This window comes from Calidris pugnax, unplaced genomic scaffold (genome assembly GCF_001431845.1).
Source record: "Calidris pugnax isolate Ruff unplaced genomic scaffold, ASM143184v1 scaffold118, whole genome shotgun sequence".
Taxonomy (NCBI): Eukaryota; Metazoa; Chordata; class Aves; order Charadriiformes; family Scolopacidae; genus Calidris; species Calidris pugnax.
In genome coordinates, this window is record NW_015090855.1 from 5,248,298 (window position 1) to 5,269,459 (window position 21,162).

Here is a 21,162-nt window from a genome sequence, read left to right on the forward strand (position 1 = left end):
ATCTCCACAAAGCTCGGCCTCCAGAGATGAGGGGGGCACCGAGGCAGCAGCGAGGTGGGGCTGTCCGGGACCATCCTGGGGGGGGGGGTCACACCCCATAGGAGACAGCCCCGGGCACCGCTGGAGGTGGGGAGAGGAGCATCCGTGGAGGAAAGCGTGCTGGTGGCCTCTCTCTTCTCCCAGCGCCTCCATGGGGGGAGGCATGGCGCCGGGCGCTCACGGGGCACAGGCACGTCCAGCCCAGCTCCACGCAGGGCTAGCAGCACGGCGGGGCCAGTCGCCCGGTCTCGGCACGGCCACCCTCCTGCCCGGCTCAGGGGTTTGGGGGGGCTACAAGCAGCAGTGCTGGGGCTGGCCCTGCCGGGGACGGGCGGTGGCAGCAGCGCTGGGCTCCGGTGCTCGGTCCGTGGTACAGTGTATATATTTATATATAAACAAGGACAGCAGTGCTGTGATGTTGCAATGAGGAACAGCTGCTCTGGTGCTGGATGCTCCCGGAAGATCTGGTGCTGCAGTTCGAAATGGAGAGATCAGGGGCACGGCCAAAGCCAGGTGAAGTTTCTGCACACCAGCTGCCACCAGGCCTTCTTTCCTCCTCCTCCTCCTCCTCCTTCTCCTCCTCCTCCCCTCCAGGAGCACGGTGCAAAGGGGTGGCGGGGCTCGCAGTGTGCAGACAAACCTCTCTTGCACGCCGTGTTTCAGGAGTAGATGGTGATGACCTCCCGGCCCCCACCGCGCACCAGGAGCACTCGGTCCAGGTGCTCCGTCAGCACCTCCAGGAACTCCATGTCTGCATGGCCGTCAAGGAGGAACCCACACCACGATGGAGCATGAGGACAGGGCCACAAAGATGATGAGGGGCCTGGAGCATCTCCCTTAGGAGGAGAGGCTGAGAGACTTGGGTCTTTTTAGTCTTGAGAGGAGAAGACTTAGGGGGGATCTAATCAATGCTTATAAATACTTGAAGAGTGGGTGTCAGGAGGATGGGGGCTGGTCTTTTTTCAGTGGTGCCCAGGGACAGGACAAAAGGAAATGGGCACAAACTTCAGCATAAGAAGTTCCACCTAAACATGAGGAGGAACTTCTTTACTGCGAGAGTGGCAGAGCCCTGGAAGAGGCTGCCCAGAGAGGTGGTGGGGTCTCTTTCTCTGGAGACATTCAAAACCCACCTGGACACGTTCCTGTGGGACCTGCTCTGGGTGGACCTGCTCTGGCAGGGGGTTGGAGGAGATGATCTTCAGAGGCCCCTTCCAACCCCATGTGATTCTATGATTCTATGACAGGCCCGTGCCATCCCTGCCTGTGCCCAGGGAGCCAAACCTGCAGCATGACACCCCCACACCACAGAAAGAGCTGGGGGGATCAGGCCTGAGCCGAGGGGCTGATGGAGCCCACCCACGCTGGTGTCACACAACAGGGACCATGGGTGAGCCTTCACCAGCAGGCAGCCAAGCCCTGCGGGTCTCTGCCAGCACCCCTGCTGTGATGTGTCATCATGCCCACACGTGTGGGCACAATGTCAGGTGGCCCCACCACCCACCCCACGTGCATCAGCCCTGCTGGACGGGCAGGCTGGTGTCAGTGATGGCTGTCGGACACAGCCAGGAGCAGGAGGCGTGGGGGGGGTCCATGCTCAGGCACTGGACCTGTGCCCTGACACGTGCCTGCAAGATCCACCAGCCTTGGGGCAGTCGCAGTGCCCTGGCCACCGGCCCCCCTTGCAGAGAGGGGTCTTGGTGGCAGCCCCGAGGCAGCAGCCCTGCGGGAAGGATACAGTTCTCATCCCCTTTCCGGTTGCGGGGAGGTCCCGGCATGTTCAGCAGGACCAGCTTGGCGTCCTGGGACTTCTTCACGATCACCTCGTTGAGCTTCACAGCCGTGTGCATCCTCCGCACGTTGGACTGGTTCCTGGGGGTGGGCGACAGCACGTGTGGGCACAGGGACAGGCATCGCCAGCCTCTGGCCCCACACCGGACCCAAGGGGCCACGGGACATGCTGGCCTCCTGCCCCAGAGGGGTCCAGAGCTGGGGCTGTAGCACGAGCTCGGGGGGCATCAAGCTTTGCCTGGCATGGCTGCTGGTGACTCTGAGCCCCCACTGGTGGCCCGTGAGCCGCGGGGCCACGCACGGTGCCCACAGGCAGCACACACCGGGGCTGCTCAGGGGCTCTGTGGGGTCACGCTGGAGGGACCTGCTCTGGGGCGGGTGTTGGGGCTCAGGAGCAGACGGTGCCACCAGGAGCAGACGGTGCCAGCGCCACCGCAGGTGCCTGAGCCCGGGCTTGCAGGAAGCTGCCGGCAGCGTTAACGGGGCAGACGGGGAGCACGGGGCGGGGGCACGGCGTGGCACACAGGGGCTGGTTGGTGGTGGCAGCCGTGGCCCCCGCACGCCACCCAGGCGAGCCGTCTCGCACCGCGCCGGCAGCAGATGTCACGGGGCGCTGAGACACCACCGTGATCGGGGGCAACCCCCACGGCTGTGGGCACGTTGCCCCGTGAGCGTGGCCCAGCTCCTCCCCACCACCCTGGGACCCGGCACCCAGCCAAACCCAGACTTACAGGTTCTCCCACTCCCTGCCAGGAGCGTCACGGGGCCAAGGGGAGAGAGAAGAGAGAGAGAGAGAAGAGGTGAGCACCGGGTCTGCACCCCGAGTCCCCAGGCCCCCCATCCCTCATTGGCGCAGGTCTGTGCAAGGACCCCACCTCCCACCCAGTCCCTCCACAGGGCACCTCAGGGCACCCAGGCTGCCAGACCCCCTTCCTCAGAGCAAGGACCAAGCTGGTGCTGCCAGGGCCCTGCTGGCACCCCTGGGGCGGGCAGCAATGGCTGGGGTTGAGGGACATGGGTGGGAGGGGGTGGCAGCATGCGGGGCCATACGGCTTCATGTTGAAGAAGTCCTTGATGCCCTCAGGGCTGACGGGGCTCTTGCTCTTGTTCTTCTCGGCGACAGACTTCTCCTTGGTCCAGGTGAGGTGGACCTTCTCGGGGGCTGACTCCACCTCGTCACCCGGGGACTGGGAGCTGCTGGAGAAGGTGGTGGCATTTTTGTCGTGGATGAGCTGGACCTGCAGAGAAAGGGGGACTGTGGGCAGGGGCCAGGGCCAGCTGCCTGCCCGAGTCCCGTCCTGGTGCAGCTCCTCACCTCCTCCTCCGGCTTCTCCTCGCCGTCGCCCACCTGCTCCTCAGGGACGTTCAGGCGCAGGCGCGTGTTGGACGGGTTCTTGCGCCGGATGGAGCCACGGGACTCGTCTGTGATGCTCTGGATCTGTGCAGGACAGGGTCAGCCAGGGAAGCAGGGCAGAAGAGAGCTTGGCTGGGACCCCAGCCTGCAGCCCCAGTTCCCCGGCAGGACGAGTGCCAGAGCCGCAGGGCAGCTCAGCTGGTGGCACAGCCACCATGGGGACCAGATCCCACCCAAGCCATCCTGCATCCTCACCTCCCGCTCCCGCTCATTCTTGGTGAGGTGCATTTGCTTGAGGATCTGGGAGCGCTGCTCCATCACTAGAGTCTTCTCATAGGTGTAGGCAGAGATGTCGCTCTCGTGCTGCAGGGGGGACACAGAAGAAACCGTGGGGCAGGGTGAGCTGCACCCACTGCACCCAGCCTGGCCCTGCATGTCCCTGTGGATCTACGTGTTCCCATGACACTGCATGTCCCCATGGTGCTGTGTCTCCCTGTGGAGCTGTGTGTCCCCCCGTGCTGCTGTGTCCCCCCCATGGCAGGGTCTGTCTGGCTCTCCCATGTGCAGCATCCCAGACTGTGGCACATGCCCCCATGCCAGCACTCACCATCTCCACCACCTCCACCTCCGCGGTGATGCGCAGGTGGTACAGGAACGTGGTCAGGTCCTTCTTCATCTGGATGCTGTTGTCATCCATCTGCGCCACCGTGAAGATACGCATCTTGCACTTACGCCAGACCTGCGAGGGAAGGAGGCATGGGCACAGCTCGGCAGGGACAGCCCCGGCCCCCTGCCCCACACCGTGGAGCCTGAGCTACCTTGTGGTGCCGTAGGAGGAACGGCAGCAGCATGAGCATCCCCCCATCATGGACGATCCACCAGACGTCAATGTGGCCTTCTGAGAACCGCTCCTGGTTGCCCGGGAACATGGCGACATTCTTGGCCACCAGCAAGGCCAGGTGCCCAGCTGTGGTCTCTCGTACCAGCTCTGGGAGGGGAAGGGCCATGTCAGCCAGGGCGGCTCACAGTCTCCCCCCAGCCCGGCAGCACCCACCCTTTGTGGTGCCTACCGATGAAGTTCCTCCAGGTCTGGTGGTCCTCCTTCTGGCGCCAGCTGCGGGGCCAGCCCACCAGCACCGTGTTGTGCTGCAGCCCCCCGAGCCCACTGGACTGGATGAGGTGGGACATGCCGTCCCGCAGGTTGGAGGAGATCACCACCTGGCAAAAGCCCTTCACCTTCTCCGCTTCCATCAGGCGGCGGATGGACTGGTGGCAGGAGATGGAGGGGTCAGAGACTGAAGGATCTGGGGACGGGTGCCTACCACAGGCACAGCAGCCACCAGCCCCAGCAGTGGTATCCTGGATGGGTGGGGTGCAATGTGTGGGGTGCAGGGTGTGGGGAGAGGGGTGCAGGGTGTGGGGTGCAGGTCCTCAGGGGATGCCCAGGTCCCTGTGCCCCACGGGAGGGCTGGGAGGGGTGAGGACCGTCGGTGAGCGGAGCTGGCACTCGGCTCTGCGCCGTGCCGAGCAGAGGGTGTCCCCGTGCCAGGGCTCTGATGGGCGGCGGAGCAGCAATTAGAGTTATTTACTCAGAGAAATTATAACATGTCTGCATGGGAGAGAAACTGTTTGCTTCCGAGGGCTTAATCTCATTAATGTGCCTCCTGGCTGGTGCAGAGGTGCGGGGGGAGCGGGGAGGGCTCTCGCTCCGGTGAGGAAAAGCTCCCGCCTACCATCCTGCCTGGCACTGGGGCTGCGGGGGCTGTGGGGGCTGCAGGAGCCCCGGGGGCTGTGGGGAGGATCAGGTTTGTAGTGGCCACGGGGCAACTGAGGGGTTGTTCAGCACAGCAGCACCCGGCCGGGCACCATGCCACGCTGTGCTGCGCTGACATGCCATGCCGTGCCCTGCAGCAGCTGCCCACGACTGGGACCAGTGCCAGTCTGGTGTCCCTGGCATCTGGGGAGGGGGACAGGGGTCTGGAGGTCCCCATGGTGCCCCGAGCACCGGTGAAGTGTGCCGTCTCTGGGCTCTGCTCCCCAGTGTTCTCCTGGCCACCAGCCCTGGCTGTGGGACAGAACCATCACTGGGCTCCCAGGGATGGCCACGGGCACCCGCTGGCCACGGGCAGAACCCAGCCTGGCACGGGCAGCTCTCACCTCCTCTGCCTTCTGCGCCTGCGGGTGGTTGTCCAGGAAGGTCCCTTCCAGCACGGAGGCCACGATGGTGAGGCCCTTGCCAGCCTTGAGCTGCGACGTGAAGGACAGGAGCTGCGGGTGCACCACGTTCTGCTCCTGATCCCCGCGGACCAGGACCAGCAGCTGTGGCCTGGAAGGATGGTCCTGCAGTCAGCGCCCGTGCCCCGGCTGGCCCCTGCCATTGTCCCACCGGTCCCCCAGTCCCCACAGCCCAGCCTCACCTCCAGTTCTTGGTGTGGGGGGGACCTTCCTCCAGCCGCAGCAGGGCGTAGCGGGCTGCGCTCAGGGACAGCCCCCGAATCCCATCACCCCACTCCTTCTCTGCCCTGTGGGGACGGGCAGCGTGTAAGGGATGCAGCGGGTAAGGGATGCAGCGGGTCGGCAGCGGGTAAGGGATGCAGTGTGTAAGGGATGCAGTGTGTAAGGGATGCAGCGGGTAAGGGATGCAGCGGGTAAGGGATGCTCCGGCCACAGAGCACCACACTGGCACCCCGGAGCATCCCAGCAGGAGCAGCCCAGGGAGGCTGAGCAGCCCCCAGTGCCGTCAGTGCTGGCCAAGGGTCTGCAGCACCGTGGCCACCCTTACCCTCTGTACTCAATGTATTTGTAGATGAGGCCGGCGATCAGCATGGCGACCAGCGCGTAGTACCAGGAGCAGATGAACATCAGCGCCAGGCAGAGGCTCATGCCCAGGAAGGACAGGGTCCTGCGGAGAGCACCACACCATCAGCACGCCCCAGACCCTGCAGCAGTGTCGGGGTCCCCAGCCCAGGGTGACCTGCTGGGGGGCAGGACACCCCATCCCATCCCATCCCGGCTCACCAGTGGTGCCAGGCAGAGGCTCATGCCCAAGAAGGACAGGGTCCTGCGGAGGGCACCACACCGTCAGCGCGCCCCAGACCCTGCAGCAGTGTCAGGGTCCCCAGCCCAGGGTGACCTGCTGGGGGGCAGGACACCCCATCCCATCCCATCCCGGCTCACCAGTGGTAGTAGCGGAAGCGGGGCCGCCAGTTGGGCGTCCGCAGGAGGGTCTGCACCGCACACGCCAGGTTGACAAACATGTAGCACATGAGGAAAAACCTGCAGGAAAAAAAGCACAAGGCTGAGCTGGGCATTCCAGGCTGGACCGGGGCCGCAGCTGAACCCCACCACACCTCCCAGCTCCAGAATGGCCACTGTTGGAGCAGGTCCCACCAATGAATACAGGACTTGGGGCCACCAAGCAACCAGGCCACGATGTTGGCCAAGGAGTATCCCTGGGCTCCCTGTGGGACTCCCCTCCCCGAAAGCAGAGGCTAGAGAGGTGGTGGTGTCCCTGTCCCACCCCAAGGAGCACAGACCCACACACGCCACCCGCCTGGCCGGGATGGGGGACATGGGCCCATCCGCCGCTCGCGAAGGTGCGGGTGGACCGAGCATGCTGCCTACATGGAGAGGATGGGAGCCACCTCGTCCAGGGAGGCGATCAGGATCCCGATCTCGCAGATGCAGGCTGTGAGCAGCAGAGCCCACGTCGGCTCCCCGTTGGCTTTGCCGTGGCCGAAGACCTGGGAGTGGGTTGGGGGGAGAGAGGGGGAGCATCAGGGCTCTGTGATGCCAGCACCTCACCCCCTGGGTGAGGGTCCTTGGCACAGCTTGATGGAGCTGGACCCTCCCATGAACCCCTGGCAGACCCCCCATCCCTCCCTGCACCCGGAGCAGCCCCTGTTCCCCTGGGACCCCCACCCAGGGACGAGCCCCAGCTCAGCCTGGCCACAGTCTGCATGGAGTTGGCCACCCCATGCCCAGGATGGATGTGCTGCTGGTGGAGATCAGCTCCTCCTGCGGCTGTGGGGACACCGGGGGGGGGGGGGTGGGGGGGGGGGGGGCGCGAGCGAGCGAGAGCTCAGGCTGGGGCTGAAGGAGGGAGGATAAAATTAGCCCACTCTTCCCTGGGGGGAGCTGTCGGGTTGGATTTGGAGAGATGAGGTTGTGAGAACGCGTCTTCGGAGAGCAGATAAAATATGAAGCGGCACGGCAGTGGGGGGAGGGGACCCCGACCTTTCCTGATATTCTTCTCCCACCGACACCACGGCCAGACCCACCACGGCCACCCACCACCACACCAGTGCCGGTGGGACGAGGACAGGGAGGAGGCAGAGGGGGTGCCCGCCGGTCTCCCACACCATGGTGGGTGCTCAGGGTCAGCAGTGCCAGGCTGGGAGGACACCTACCCTGAGGAAGGGCACGATCCCATCCCTGGAGATGGCTTGCAGGAGGCGGGGGGCTCCGGTGAGGCTCTGCAGCCCGGCCCCACAGGTGGAGAAGAAGGAGCCGATGACAATGACCCACGGGGACGGCCACGCCAGGGTGCCAACCACCAGGTTCCCGTTGACAGCTTCACCAAACCTGCAAGGGCACCAGCATCACCCACATTTTCATCCTGTGGCTCAGCCCCAAGAGTGCCAGCCCCATGGTGGCACACGACAGCCCCCCGGGGAAGGTCAGCCACCAAGGGACATCGCTGGTGGGGGACGGGACTGGAGACGAGCCCTGTCCTGGCTGCTGATGTCCCCCACTCGCTGGGGGGGGGTGAGCAAGGGAGCGGGGTCTCAGGTAGCTGGGGTCTGTCCCCATCCCCCCTCCCACTGCTGAGGGGGGGACTAGGGGGAGGTGCGGGAGGGGGGCTCCCCATCCCCTGTGCCGGGAGGAGGCTGATGAAGGCTGCGTGCAGGTAGAACCCATTTGTCTTGGTGCTGGTGGCGACCCAGAAGTGTCACCTGCCGCGTGCGGCGAGCTGGGCTGCCCCAGATAACGCAGGCAGCGCAGGCAGCCCTGCCTGTTGACAAACAAGCTCTCTGCCTGCAGCCCTGGAGCGGGAGGAAGGACTGCGGATGTGCAGCAAAACATGTTGGGGAGGGGGGACTGGGAAACAGGGCAATCACAAGCCCCCAGTGCCTGTTACAAGCTTGGGCCCCCCCACAAAATTCTTCCCCCCACCCCAGCACTCTCAATCCGGGACCCCCATGGACCCTTCAGTGCCACCCCATCCGCCCAGAATGTCCCAGCTGCAGCCTCACCCCCCATGCCCCTGCCTCCCCCTGGGCTGCCCCTGCCCCAGCCTGTTCCTGGGGGCTGCTCTTGGGGGGCTGCCAGGCTCCCCCCACACATCCCTGGGCCACTCACTTGTCACGCAAGACGACCCCCTCAATACATGCCCCAAAGAGGACGACGGAGCTGATATCTGCCGGGTGGTCAAGGAGAGCCAGGAAGACGTGGAGTCCCACTCACCTGCCCCCCCAGGACCCCTAGCCCCCACAGTGGGGCACCCGAGTGGGTCTGCCCCACACAGCAAGACCATCCCCCCCTCCTCTGCCCCACAGCCCAAGCTCAGATGAGCCCTGAAGGATACAGACCGCAGAGGTGGTGGCAATGGCCAGGATGGTGCCTGTGGGGATGGACTTCTGGGCGTCCCGCAGGTCTCCGGAGCGGTTGGAGCCAGCCATGATGCCTGGGGAAAGAGGGGATGGTGCCATGGTGGGCAGAGCCACAGCCCTCACCCGTCCCAGCCAGCAGGACAGCTCACACTGGGCACCAGATTGGTGGCATGCCAGGATGGGGAGTGGGCACCCATCCCACTCCCTGAGTCCCCTCAGCACTTCCCCCCCCTTCCACAGCAGCCACAACCCTCACCCATCCCAGCCAGCAGGACAGCTCGCACCGGGCACCAGCTTGGTGGCATGCCAGGATGGGGAGTGGGCACCCATCCCACTCCCTGAGTCCCCTCAGCACTTCCCCCCCCTTCCACAGCCGCAGTCTGACGCCATTCAAGGATTAGGCTCAAAACGCTCTTAAGTGACTTGTCTCATTAGCCCTTAATTAGCTCAAGCAGAGACTGTGACTACAGCAGTGACAGAGTCCGGCCCCGGCGCCGCTCTGGGAAGGCAGGGGGTCAGGCTGGGACATGGCTGATGCCCACAGGTCACCCATCCCACTCCCTGAGTCCCCTCAGCACTTCCCCCCCCTTCCACAGCCGCAGTCTGACGCCATTCAAGGATTAGGCTCAAAACGCTCTTAAGTGACTTGTCTCATTAGCCCTTAATTAGCTCAAGCAGAGACTGTGACTACAGCAGTGACAGAGTCCGGCCCCGGCGCCGCTCTGGGAAGGCAGGGGGTCAGGCTGGGACATGGCTGATGCCCACAGGTCCCACACAGCCCGAGGGACACCCTGTGCTCCCACCGTGGCAGTAGCCAGGGTGGCTGTCCCACCAGGACCCTGCAGATGGGACGTGGCCACCTCTAACTCTGCCCGTGGCACTGCGGGGACACGTACCACCCCAAAACCAGGACCTGCTGGTAAGTGGGCACCGGGTGGGAGGGTGCCAGGTGCCCCGTGCCAAGCGGCATCACAGGGCAAGTCCGGTGATCGCCGTGTTTGGGACAGCCCCGGGGGTCCCAGCGGCTCCAGGGCACCGGCAGAGCTGTGGGTGGGATCCGGTGGCTGTGGCAGCTCCACAGCAGGACCGGGGCGGGTTTGGGGAGGGGGGGGAGGCTCCTCCACCCCCAGGGAGCTATAAATACCAGAGCTGCGGGACGTCAGCGCCGCGCCGAGCGGCACCGTCAGATCTGGAGTGCGGGCGGCTGCGTGGGAGGCGCAGGCTGTGATCCACCCCCGCACCCAGCACCGGAGGGGGGGGGAACGAGCACACGTGGGGCACGTGGGCCTGCGGTTGTCCCCCACCGGCACTGGAACGGGGCCACTGGTGGTGGTTCCCACCTGTGACTGAGGGGAAGTAGATGCCGACGAGCAGGGTGAAGTAGGAGGTCATGTCGCTGAAGACGTAGGGCTGGTCCATGTCCACCGGGGTGTCGGGGGGGCTGACGGAGGGCAGCCCCCGCTTCTCCACGATCACGCCCTTGGTCAGATATGAGCTCCAGAGGTTCTCTGCAAGGAGGCAGGAGGACAGGCAGCATGGCCAGTGTCAGGAGGTGCCGAAGAACCACCCGCACCTGGCACAGCACCCTCTCCTGTGCAGCCCAAAGGGATGGAGCACGGGGGTGTCCAACCCTGCCTCCCCCCGGGGGCTGATGGCATCTGGCGGGTGAGGGATGGAGCATCCCCAGCCTGTCACGGATGTGCCAAAACACCCAGCCTGGGCACAAGCCCGGCAGCATGGGTGGGCGACCAGAGCAGGTCCATCCTGCTGCTGGCATCATCCCTGCAAGGTACTGGAGCAGCTGACATGGGATTGAAGCAGCAAATAATTAAGAGGGTAATATAATTAATGCTGATCAACACAGGTTTAAGGAAAGTGGATCGTGTCAAAGTAACTTGATAATGTTTTTGATGGGATTACGAGTGCGGAGCTGATGTAACAGACTTAGCGTCCCTCCACGTGCTGCCTTGGCCGTGGATCGCGGTGAGAAACTGGAGCAGCAAAGAGCAGCCAACACCGGGGCACGGCAGGGAGAGGCCGACAGCCCTCCGCATGGCATTGCAAAGGGGGTGCAGAGCGGGTCCAAAGGGGCACCACAGGGACCAGCCTTCAGCAGCCGGCGCTGAGCACCCCTCCCCAGCTGTGTCACCTCCCCTGACAGCTCTCGGGTGACAGACGGGGCTGGCAGCCCCCACCAACCCAGCCCTGCCTGGCTCGTCCTCCCAGAAAGGCACGTTTCTCCCGCAGGGAGACCCTGGGTCTAAGGCACAGCCAGCCCCAGACACCTCTGTCGGGGCTGTGCAGTGACATCCTGTCTCCAGACACTGACAGCCCCGTCACCCTCGCCACCAGGTGCCCCAGAGCCAGGTCCTGGCTCTGCCCCGTGCCCCCCCCCGTGATATAGAAGCATTTGCTGTCTCCCCCGCTGACAAACACTGGCTGGGCCATGAGGGGGTTCTTGCATCCCCTCCCCAGCACAGTCATCGCCAGCAGCCAGGGAGTCCTCATCTGCCCCACAAGACCTCAGCGTGCGATGCCATCAGGAGCCTCCCAAACACCCAGCGAGCGCACTCAACCACATCCCCATGACACAGCCTGGCAGCCGTAGCCCCGGGCACCACGCGCTTAGCCAAGTCCGAGCTCCCGCGCCTGTTTCCACGCAGCCACCCTGGCAGGGATGGGATGGAGCGGCCCCACAGCAGTCTCAGCCTTGGCATCTGGTGCAAACACGGCCAGTGCTGCCCCACGGCAAGCATCAGCTGTGCCCAGGCCACCCCAGCCCCTGCCCTGCTCCATGGGACCCACAGAGATGGAGCCACCAGAAGGTCACCGCGTTCACTCGGCACAGCCACCGCCGTGACACCCAGCCTGGCACCGCAGGGGCACCCAGCCCGGCTGCTGCTCCGGGGAAGAGCTGATCCTGCTCACAGCTCTGTGGGCACGCAAGCCCAACGGGGTGCTGCCCTCCTGAGCCCCAAAACCCACCCCAGAGAAGGTCCCTCCAGTGTGACCCCGCAGAGCAGGGGTCTGCAAATGTCCTCTGAGGGTGGCACTGAGCATCAGCCTCCACCACCCACTGCGGAGTGTAAGCACCTGGCAAATGTACCAGCAGCTCCAGAAAAACAGGTCAAAAGTGGCTCCTCCCAGCAAATTCACGAGTTTTTCTGCGGCCCTGGCCACTCTCCCGGCGTGGCTGCGGCCGCAGCAGCAAAGTGTCCCCGAGGGGCGATTGCTCCTCGCGAAACCTCAGATCAATACCAAAGAGGAAGCAGAGGGAGGATTTATTCCTCCCCAGCCTTCGGGCATCCTCACAGCCGTCCTGCTGCGGTCTGACTGGCACAGACCACACATGGGTGGCCTCAGCACCCCGCTCAGCAACACAGTGCATCCCCACACCTCCATCCCCACGCTTCCATCCCCAATTCTTCCATCCCCATGCCTTGCCTACCTTGGATGAGGCCACTGGCAGCACCGGGGATGCCCTCGATCTCAGTCACATTGTTCATGGTGAAGTACTCGTCACAGGTGGCGTTGAGGAAGCGGGAGGTGCAGAAGAGCTCCCAGAGCTTGGAGCCCACCGTCTCATTCCCTTCCACCACCATCTTGGTGCAGAGGTCGAAGCCGTGGCGCGAGAGGGTCCTGTTGCCCAGGAGGCAGATCCTGGGGGGAGGACAATCACTCAGCCACGTGTCTGCGTGCCCCAGCCCCACCACAGCCCCATGGGATGCTGTACTCACGGGAAGCTCGGTGGGTCGAAGGCCGACTTGATGACACCAGCGTAGATGGCGAGGATGGAGAGGATGACACAGCCCAGGAAGACCAGGGCAAACTTGTTGACGTACTTGACCCCCACGAACACCACGGTGGCCATGCAGGTGAGCACGCAGGTGCCATAAACACGCATGTTGTTGAGCATCGCAGCCGCCTCCCCACTGGCATCCTCTGCCTTGAAGATGGCCATGGCCGGGAAGATGTAGGCCTGGGAGAGAGTCATGGCATCACCACCCAGCTAACGGCCCCGCAGAGGGGTCCCCAGGAAAGCCTTAGCTCCTTGATGGGCCACGAGGAGCAGGCAGCACAGGCAGGGGAGGGCAGAGCTGCCCTGCCAGGACCTGAGCCCTTGGCGCTGCGTGGGGAGAAGGACCAGGCACGTACCAGCAGGATTTCGATGGTGCCCAGGATGTACATGGCGCCGGCAAAAGTGGTGCCCAGGTAGAAGCAGAGCCCCACAGCCCCTCCAAACTCAGGTCCCAGGGAGCGTGAGATCATGTAGTAGGAGCCACCCGCTGCCGGAGAGAGCAAAAATGAGTCCCAGCCAGACCCCAACAGCACCTGGACCCCGCCAGGCATCCCAGAGGGCAGGATGGAGCTGGGGCAGCCCTGGACCCTGCTCCAGCACAGAGCAGGATGCAGTCCCCAGGGCCCTGGAGCAGCAGGAGTGACCGTGCTGGCAGGGCCATTACCCAATAGCCCAGCAGCCAGGTGTGATGGCTGCAGGGACATATGTCCCCTGGGATGCCAGACAAATGCTACAGCCCCAGGGACACGGGCTATGCCCAGCTCCATCCTCCCCCAGGAGCCCTTAGGGCTGGGCTGCCGGGATTGATGGTCCCGCCGCGGCGGCAGGATGATAAATGGCTTTAATTACACCCTGTGCTGGGGCTGCCAGTGCCGTGCCCAGCCCGGCAGACCAGCTGAACCAGTACAGTTCACCCGATCATGGCTCCCTGAGGGGCTCTGAGGGGTTGGGGATGCTCTGGGGGGGGCAGTCCAGGGGCACCCGCACAGCCAGACCCCGCATGTGTCCCCCCAGGGATACAGACCGCACACAGCAGCATCTTTGCTCCTGGCATGGCTCGGGGTGGGGGGGGGGCAGCAGGAGAGGTCACCCCACTGCCCAGCCCGCGATGCCCGGCATGCCTGGCTCCCCATCCTCCTGCCAGCATGTCTCCCCGGCTCCCCCGAGGCCTCGCCAGTCTGGCAGAGGGAGGAGCCGTGGCTGGCGGCTCTCGCTGCCATCTGCACCTCGTGGCTCTGGGGACGGGTGATGGCTCCAGCTCCACGTTTCCCCCCCCGGGACCACGGGGAACCCGCGCGGGCTGGTGGCAGAAGGCCGGGGAGTGGTGACGTCTGCCCTCCCGTGTGCTGCCCCAGAGCTCGGCCAGCACACCCCGGGGAGAGGGATGGCCTCGGGGAATCCTCTCTGGGAAAAGCCCCTTGCCACCCTCAGCCCAGCCCTTCTGGGGCATGGGGACCCCCGCAGGCACCCAACCCGGCAGGGAGTCAGCTCCCCTCACCCCCAGGACACGCACGGACATGGGCTCGGCTCTACCTGGTACCACGCCGTTGGTGGCGATCGCACTCATGGAAATGGCCGTCAGCATTGTCTGCGGGGAAAAACACAGCGTCGGCACCCGTCAGAGCTTCCTCCTCACTGGGACAGAGGGACAGGGGGGCAGGAAGGGAGAGCTGGGGCCATGCTGGGGCACGGGACTCCCTGGGGCCACGCTGAGATGTGCCAAGGGGGCAGGGGACCCCCCCCCACATCCCCCCCACCCACGGCAGCTACAATCTGGGTCACTATTTGAGCACTGTTCTGCTGCTGATTCCTTTGGGAAGCCAGGAATCTCCTTGCTGTAAGTGGGGCAGGAGCAGAGCAGAGTGGGCCGGCAGCTAGCGCACCTCTCCACAGCCCAGCCAGCCTGGATGGTGACCCCCAGACCCCCAAGCAGGGTCCCCACCGGTTCCATCACTTACACAGGAGCAGCAGAGGAAGACCATGCAGAAGGACTCCATGATGCCAGCAATCCCCACCACCCAGGTGAGGCGCAGGAAGAGGATGACCCCAAAGATGTTCTGGAGGCAGGGCAGGTAGACACCCATGAAGGTGCCCATCCGCGGGGCCTGCCAAGAGAGCGGGCAGCCATCAGGGCTCATGGGCCTGGTTGGCAGAGGAGTGAGGGGTCCTGCTCCTCCTCCAGTGCAGCCAGGAACCCAGTTTGAACCTGTCCCTCCTGGCAGTGCACAGGCAGGGGCCGGGAGAAGGGGCTCTGTCCCTCCCCCATCCCTCACCTGCACTGGCTTCTTCTTGCCCCCGTCATTGTTCTCAGCCTCCTCGTGCTCCCGGCTGCCCTGTGGCAGGTTGGTGTAGTTGGCCAGCCCGCTCAGCAGGGACGAGACCATGGGGCTGGTGTCCATCTCCTCCTGCAGAGAGCAGAGTCCCCAACCATAAGGACAGTCCCTCGGGACCCTGGCCAGCCCTGGGACCTGGGGAACTTCACCAGATGCCACCCCACTGCCCCCACCACCAGACACGGCTGGGGCAGCTGGGGGACCCTGGCATGCCCAAGGCACAGGTCGGGGTGCTGTGGGACAGCAGCCCAGCTCTGCCACCTCCCCAGGGACCCTCCCTGCCCCACCACCCACGCACCCTACCTCAAAGAGGGCCATGTTCTTGCCATCATACTCCTTGCCCTTCTCCAGGTCCGTGCTGTTGATGAAGGGGCTGCTCTCCTTGGGATTGCCATCGCCTGCGGAGATGCCACCGGGTCAGCCAGCCATCCCCCTCCTCAGCCCACACCGGGAGAGCATTCACCCCACGGGGCAGCCTCTGCGAGGGGTCCCCAGCACCCCAGCTCCCGCAGGAGGGCTGCTGTGGCCATGGGCACCATGCTTGCACCCGATCCCAGGACAGGAGATGGCAGCATCCCAGCTGCCATCAGCACTTCCCACACCACGCACCGGCAGGGGCTGCCCGTCCCCAGGAGCCACGCGCTGCCCTGCTCGGCACACGGACCCACCGGAGCGCATCCAGGCAGTGAGGTGAGCGGTGTGGATCCAGGGGGAACCCTCCCGGCGGGACGGTTGGCAGCCATAACTCACGGCACGGGGTGCCCGCGGGTGAGCGCGCCGGGGGCCGCCCGCGGCACGGCGTCTGCAAGGGCAGGATCAGGATTCGGCCGGCTGCTCAGCGTGCCACCACGGAGGGGGACAGTCCCAGCACTGTGCCTGGGAGCGGGGCGAGTGGCTGGATGTCTGCTCCTGCTCCCCGACATGCACCACAGGAGCAGGGGCTGCAGCCTCGCCGGCCGCACCGCAAGATGGGGTGGCATCAAGGGGTTGGCATCCAGGGGTGCCCCCACCAAGGGCAGAGCTGCTGGGCCAAGGGCCGCGGCTGCTCGCTGCATTAACAACCTCATGCAGAAGAAGCCCAGAGTCGGCTTAATAGCAACGAAAGCAGCCGAGCTGCAGAGCAGCAGAAATAAATCAGGCTGGAAATGGAGCGGCAGCGAGGACGGTGCTGCCGGAGCGGCGCATCCCTGAGCGGAGGCCCAGAAGGGAGGGGGGACAGGGGCTGCACAGGGACAGGGGACCCAAAGGACGTGGTGCTGGGCAGAGCGGCTCAGTGGGTGACAGTCCCCAGGGCACAGGGAAACCCAGGGAGCCAGGTCTGGTCCCCAACCCTGGGTGGGAGGAGAGGGGCTCCCTGCCGTGCACCCATCCTCCCCACCGTGGCCACGCAGCCAGGGCAATCACACTGCCTGTGGCAGCAGCACTGTGGGGCAGGCTACCTGCACGGGCAGGGGCAAGATCCATACCCTCCACCAGCCTTGAGCACGGAGCCCAGGAGCACCCAGGGGCGCAGGGACAGCGCAGGGCCACCCCTGGGCCAGGGCGGTGCAGCCACCCATGCACTGCGGTGGCCCCAGGACAGACCCCGTGACCGTCTGGGGAGTCCAGTCCTTTGAAGAACGCCTGCCTCCTGCCCGTTGACTCACATTTGGGATCCTGGGACCCGCTCTGCCCGTGTGTGGTGGTGATTCACCACCTGCAGTTTCCCTGGCAGACGTGGGGCTCCTGGCTGACCGGGAGGTGAAGCCCCCAGCACCACAGGTGATGCTGACCTACAGGCTGGCCCCCCACCTCCCACCAGTCCCCGGGCTCCTCCGGTGTGGGGCAGTGGGGCAGCAGTGTCCCTGATGGTGCAGCCAAACTGGGGGGCAGAGCCTGCAGGCTCCTCCTGAGCAAGAAGGGCCATGGCAGGAGGACTGGGACACCCCAGCCCATGGGTCTCACTCCGGGGCTCCCTTGGGTGCAGGACCGGGGGTGTCCATAGCCGACCTTTTCCCCGCACCAGGACCGAGCAGTGCCGGGAGGCTCCTTGGGGGCACGGGGGGACATGCTCGCAGCATGACAAGGCCCTGGGACCCCATCGGGAGAGCAGAGCCCGCGGGGGCCTCGCCTCGCCGCCTGGTACCCGGCCGACGACATCACCGTGCTGGTTTCCATGGCAACGGCGAGCCACGGCCGCCTCGGCTCCCGCTCTTATGTAACGGCGCAGGCGACCGGACTCCGGCCCCGCACAGCACCCGCACCCACGGCCCCCCAGCACCCACCGGTGCTCCCCCAGCCCCCTCCGACCCCACGGGACCGGCACTGCCCGGCTCCGCACGACAGACACCAGCAGCACCCCGGGGTGCCCACGCTGCAACCCACCGGCACCGTCACAGCACCCACAACCCTGTCGGTCCCTCCACCTCCCCAGCCCTGGCATGACAAGGACCACAGCCCTGTGCTGGCATCGAGCAGGCTACCAGGGCTGGCCCAGGGCACAGAAGCCCCTTGGCCTGGTGGTGCCGCTGGGAGGACCGGCATCGGGAGAAACCCCGGGCTGGCAGGAGGTGGGGACATGGGGACACGCACGCGGCACAGCGTCCCTGCGGACCCCCAACCACCCACCTCCCCCCCGGCCCTGCAGGCTGGAAGGAGTTAAGGGATGCAGGGTCCCAGGTGACGCTCCCCACTCCTGCTGGAGACCATTTTGCCGCAGAGGGGCTGGTGCAGCCTCTCCCCGGCAGCTGCCATAGGATTTGTGGTCTGTGCAGGCAGAGGCAGGCAGGGCCCACCCTGTCCCCCACCCCTGCCCGGTGACATGGAGGGGGTGACATGTCCTGGCTGTGGGGACACAAAGGGACGCTGCCAGGTCCCCCCCAGTGCCTGCCAGGCCTGCCCGTGCCCCGCTCCCCCAGCACAGGACAAGTGGCACTGGGGCAGGAGCACAGGACGGGGCTGGGCATCCGGGGAGGCAGCGTGAGCGGAGCGGAGCCGAGCCGTGCCAGGCTTCGATCCCGGCGCTCAGCCGCCCCCCTCCCCAGGGATCACTCAACATGAATCGGCCTTTTAATTTGCTGCGGCGGCTGGAAGGGCTGGCGGCGGGGATTGCTGGCAGGAACCCACAGCCCCGCCGTGGGCACTGCGCAGTCCCACTCACGGCAGGGGTTACCACCCACCCTGCCTGCCCAGGGCACCCCAAAGCCGACCCCGCTGCCCACCCTGGCATCCCGGGGTCCCCTCTGAGCCAAGGGACCGTCCCTGTGCCCCTGGGAGCTCATCTGCCCCACAGGGCAGCATTTGGGCTGCAACACCAGCCACAATGTGATCTCCTAATGGCTTTTTACTCATCCCTAAATTGGGTTGGGAAGCGTCATGTCCCTTATCCCAAATCCTTCCTAATCGCTTTACACGGTGCAGGGAGCCGAGCACTGCCTGGGGGGAGCCCAGGCAGCCAAACCCTACAGGCTAATTAACCAGAGCTGCTGCCGGGGCTGCTGCCTGCTCCTGCAGGACCTACAGCCAGCCCGTCCCCTCCAGGGCACACCGCAGCACCCCAGGGCTCACCGGGTGCTGGCATGGGGGTGCTGACAGCTCAGGGACCCCCCGCCCAGGCCTGGCCACCGGCCCCTCCTTGCACTGTCCTCCCCCGCACCAGTCCCACCAGTCCCAGGGGCAGCAGCAGTGCGGTGGCTGCTGACAGCACCCAGGGACGCCCCGGGGCTCCCCTGAAGGTGCACAGGGCACCTTGACTTCTGCCGGAGCATTTGACGGCACTGGCTGGCAAGCAGCCTCCTCCCGCTCCCCGGGGCTCTGCCCACAGCCAGCAGCAAGGAGCACCCCAGGGTGACCCCACAGCAGCCCGGTGAGCACACGGGTAAGCACGTGGCCCTGGCTGATGTCCCCAACTGCTGCCGTTTTGCAGGAGCTGCTGGCTGTGGAGGCCGCGGTGCTGTTCTGCTCCCCACCCCCCATGAAGGGGACTGGGCTGCATGTCCACTGGCCTGGCCTTGGGCTACTGGTAGATTGGGATGGCCAAGGGCCCCTTATGGTGGCTGGCACCTTTCCTCCCACCCAGGCTTCCTTCTCCCCCGAGAAAGGGTATCTGCCACCTGCCCTGGGTAGGGTACCCTTTGGAGAAGTCACCTGGGAGTCCCCTGCCAAGGCAGAGACCACCGGTGGCCAGAGCAGCCCTGGCTCAGGCTGGCAGCACGCACAGCAGTGCCAGCTCCCAGCTGCAGCGTGGCTGTGGGGTGGGCTGTGGGGGTGCTCCCCCCACTCTGGGGTTGCGTTTTGCCCCTCCAGCCGTCAGGCACACCAAGTGGCCTTTTGGGCTGGATTCTTTCACTGCCTGACCCAAATTGGACCAACTGCCACTTCAGACCTATCCTCTTCCTTCCTAAACCCAGGATTATCCTCCCTTTGATCAGCCGGCCCTGCAGGCGCAGGATTTCCAGCACAGGCGCTTTGGCTGGCTGCATTTAAACAGCTTCCCAGATTCTCCCACAGCCCCAGCCCTGCCTTGGAAACGGCCGTGGACTCAAGCTCCAGTAAAACTCCCGACCCCGGGTCTCCCCTCCTTGGACAGCCCAATGGTTCCAAGCTGGAGCACCGGCGGAGAAGCCTGCAGCGAGGCTGAGTCTGACATTTCCACAGCCCAAACACAGCGGTGCAAGCTGCCAGCCTGGTCACTGCAGGCAGCAGCTTTGCCTGCTCCCCTGCTCCCCACCACCTCCCCAGAGGGTCTGCCACCAGCCCAGCCCTCGCTGGGCTGCCAGGGCTGGAGCCCTTCCAGCCCTTGTCATGGGGCTCTTGCAGGCTGTCCAGAGCAGAGCTGCTGCTCGACCTTTCCAACAGAAACGGCCTAAGTAGCACCCAGGGCTTCAGCAGCTCTGCTGGGCTCGGCAAGTCACTGGTTGGCCAGCAGCAGAGCAGCTGGGATGCACGGGGGGAGCCCCACTGGCACGCAACAGCTCTGCCACCCCGCAGGGTCGTCCACAGCCCCCACAGACAGACCCCGTGCAGGGGGGAGGCACACCCACCCCCCCATAGCAGCCACCCTCTGCATGGGTGTGGAGGGCCCTGCCATGGTCCTTCCCACAGATGCTCCCCTGCCCTTCCAAGCCTCCCAGGGTCCCCGCCGCCTCCAGCCCTGTGCCCGCCAGCCCACAGGACACCATCTCGCCAGGCCCAGCTCCAGAGACAGTCTGCCTGGTCCATCTGTAGTGGCACGGTGTCCAGCCCTCCCGCCAGACCCCAGTAAGGCAGAAACGCCTGCCGCCACGCCGCCGGCACTGCTATGATGGAAACACAGCAAGTGGGATAGACCCTGGTGCTGCAGAGGGCAAGGGGAGGGTGAGAACCCAGGGAAGGGCAGGGCCGGGGGCCAGAATGGCTCCCCCCAGCCCAGCAAGGTGCCCCCAGAAGACTCCTGCCAGCCCTGACCTTGAGTGGAGGCATGAATAAACAAGCAAATAAACAGGCTCAGGTCGGCAGAGCAGAGCGAGCACCAAAAGCCTCATCACGGCTGTGCCCAGAGCCTCACTGCAGGCAGCCAGGGACTTCTGCAGTGACTGCCAGAGCCGGCTGTCCCCTCCCGGCTGGGGCTTTAAGCAGACCCCATGAGGGCAACCTGGCGAGAGGATCTGGTGGGGGGCTGCGGAGAGGCACTGCAGGTCCCCTCGGGCACATCACTGCATTTCCCTGGCTCCAACCCATCCCTGTGCCCGAAAGAAACACCTGCAGGAGAGGGTGCTGCACTGGCCCGGCTGCCTGGGGCTGGACGTGGCCCCAAACAAGGGGCCTGAGGACTCTCTGCAGCAGCTCGGCTGTTGGCGACTGCCCCGGGGAGAGCTCAGGCCAAAGTGCCAGCAGACGCCTGGCCGCTGCCAAGGCCTTGGCGTCCCCCCCTCCACCCCGCGGGGCTGCAGCCCCGTCCCCTCGCCCGCAGCGGCCCTGCCCGCCTGCAGTGCGCCGGGGCTGCAGCATGCCCGGCCACGGCACGGCACGGCACGGGCGGGTAGGGAACGGCACAGCTTGGACCGGACTGGCTAGGGCACGACACGGGCTAGACCGAGCGGACCGGCTCGGTATGGCACGGCAAGGCTCGGCACGGCTTGGTTTGGCTTGGAACAGCCCCGGTACAGCCCCGGTACAGCCCGGGCAGAGCCCCGGCACTGCGGAGCACAGCGGCCCCGGGCCGAGAGGCTCCCGCCGGCCCCGGCGCAGGGCCCGGGCGGCCGCTTCAGCACCGCGGAC

At 65.6% G+C, this 21,162-nt stretch overlaps 1 protein-coding gene across 2 annotated transcripts in view; it reads right to left on the reverse strand.

Moving 5' to 3' along the window:
- Positions 1-6: 6 nt before the first annotated feature.
- The window catches only part of SLC12A5 (solute carrier family 12 (potassium/chloride transporter), member 5), a 30,458-nt gene continuing 9,302 nt past the window's right edge, over positions 7-21,162 (reverse strand). The window contains exons 2-27 of one of the 2 annotated variants that reach the window (XM_014943840.1): positions 15,229-15,323; positions 14,866-14,997; positions 14,551-14,697; positions 14,126-14,180; positions 12,949-13,079; positions 12,531-12,772; positions 12,242-12,453; positions 10,134-10,301; positions 8,769-8,867; positions 8,543-8,600; positions 7,591-7,765; positions 6,806-6,924; positions 6,359-6,457; positions 5,964-6,083; positions 5,599-5,703; positions 5,339-5,507; positions 4,252-4,447; positions 4,000-4,169; positions 3,789-3,920; positions 3,437-3,544; positions 3,143-3,265; positions 2,878-3,065; positions 2,559-2,573; positions 1,775-1,908; positions 680-790; positions 7-509 (exon numbers count right to left, since the gene is read on the reverse strand). In XM_014943840.1, coding sequence (XP_014799326.1) covers positions 699-790; positions 1,775-1,908; positions 2,559-2,573; positions 2,878-3,065; positions 3,143-3,265; positions 3,437-3,544; positions 3,789-3,920; positions 4,000-4,169; positions 4,252-4,447; positions 5,339-5,507; positions 5,599-5,703; positions 5,964-6,083; positions 6,359-6,457; positions 6,806-6,924; positions 7,591-7,765; positions 8,543-8,600; positions 8,769-8,867; positions 10,134-10,301; positions 12,242-12,453; positions 12,531-12,772; positions 12,949-13,079; positions 14,126-14,180; positions 14,551-14,697; positions 14,866-14,997; positions 15,229-15,323 — 3,284 coding nt within the window. In that variant the 3' untranslated portion in view covers positions 7-509; positions 680-698. Of the gene's footprint in view, positions 791-1,774; positions 1,909-2,558; positions 2,574-2,877; positions 3,066-3,142; positions 3,266-3,436; positions 3,545-3,788; positions 3,921-3,999; positions 4,170-4,251; positions 4,448-5,338; positions 5,508-5,598; positions 5,704-5,963; positions 6,084-6,358; positions 6,458-6,805; positions 6,925-7,590; positions 7,766-8,542; positions 8,601-8,768; positions 8,868-10,133; positions 10,302-12,241; positions 12,454-12,530; positions 12,773-12,948; positions 13,080-14,125; positions 14,181-14,550; positions 14,698-14,865; positions 14,998-15,228; positions 15,324-21,162 lie in introns of both variants that reach the window. The other variant, XM_014943839.1, reaches the window with a different exon arrangement.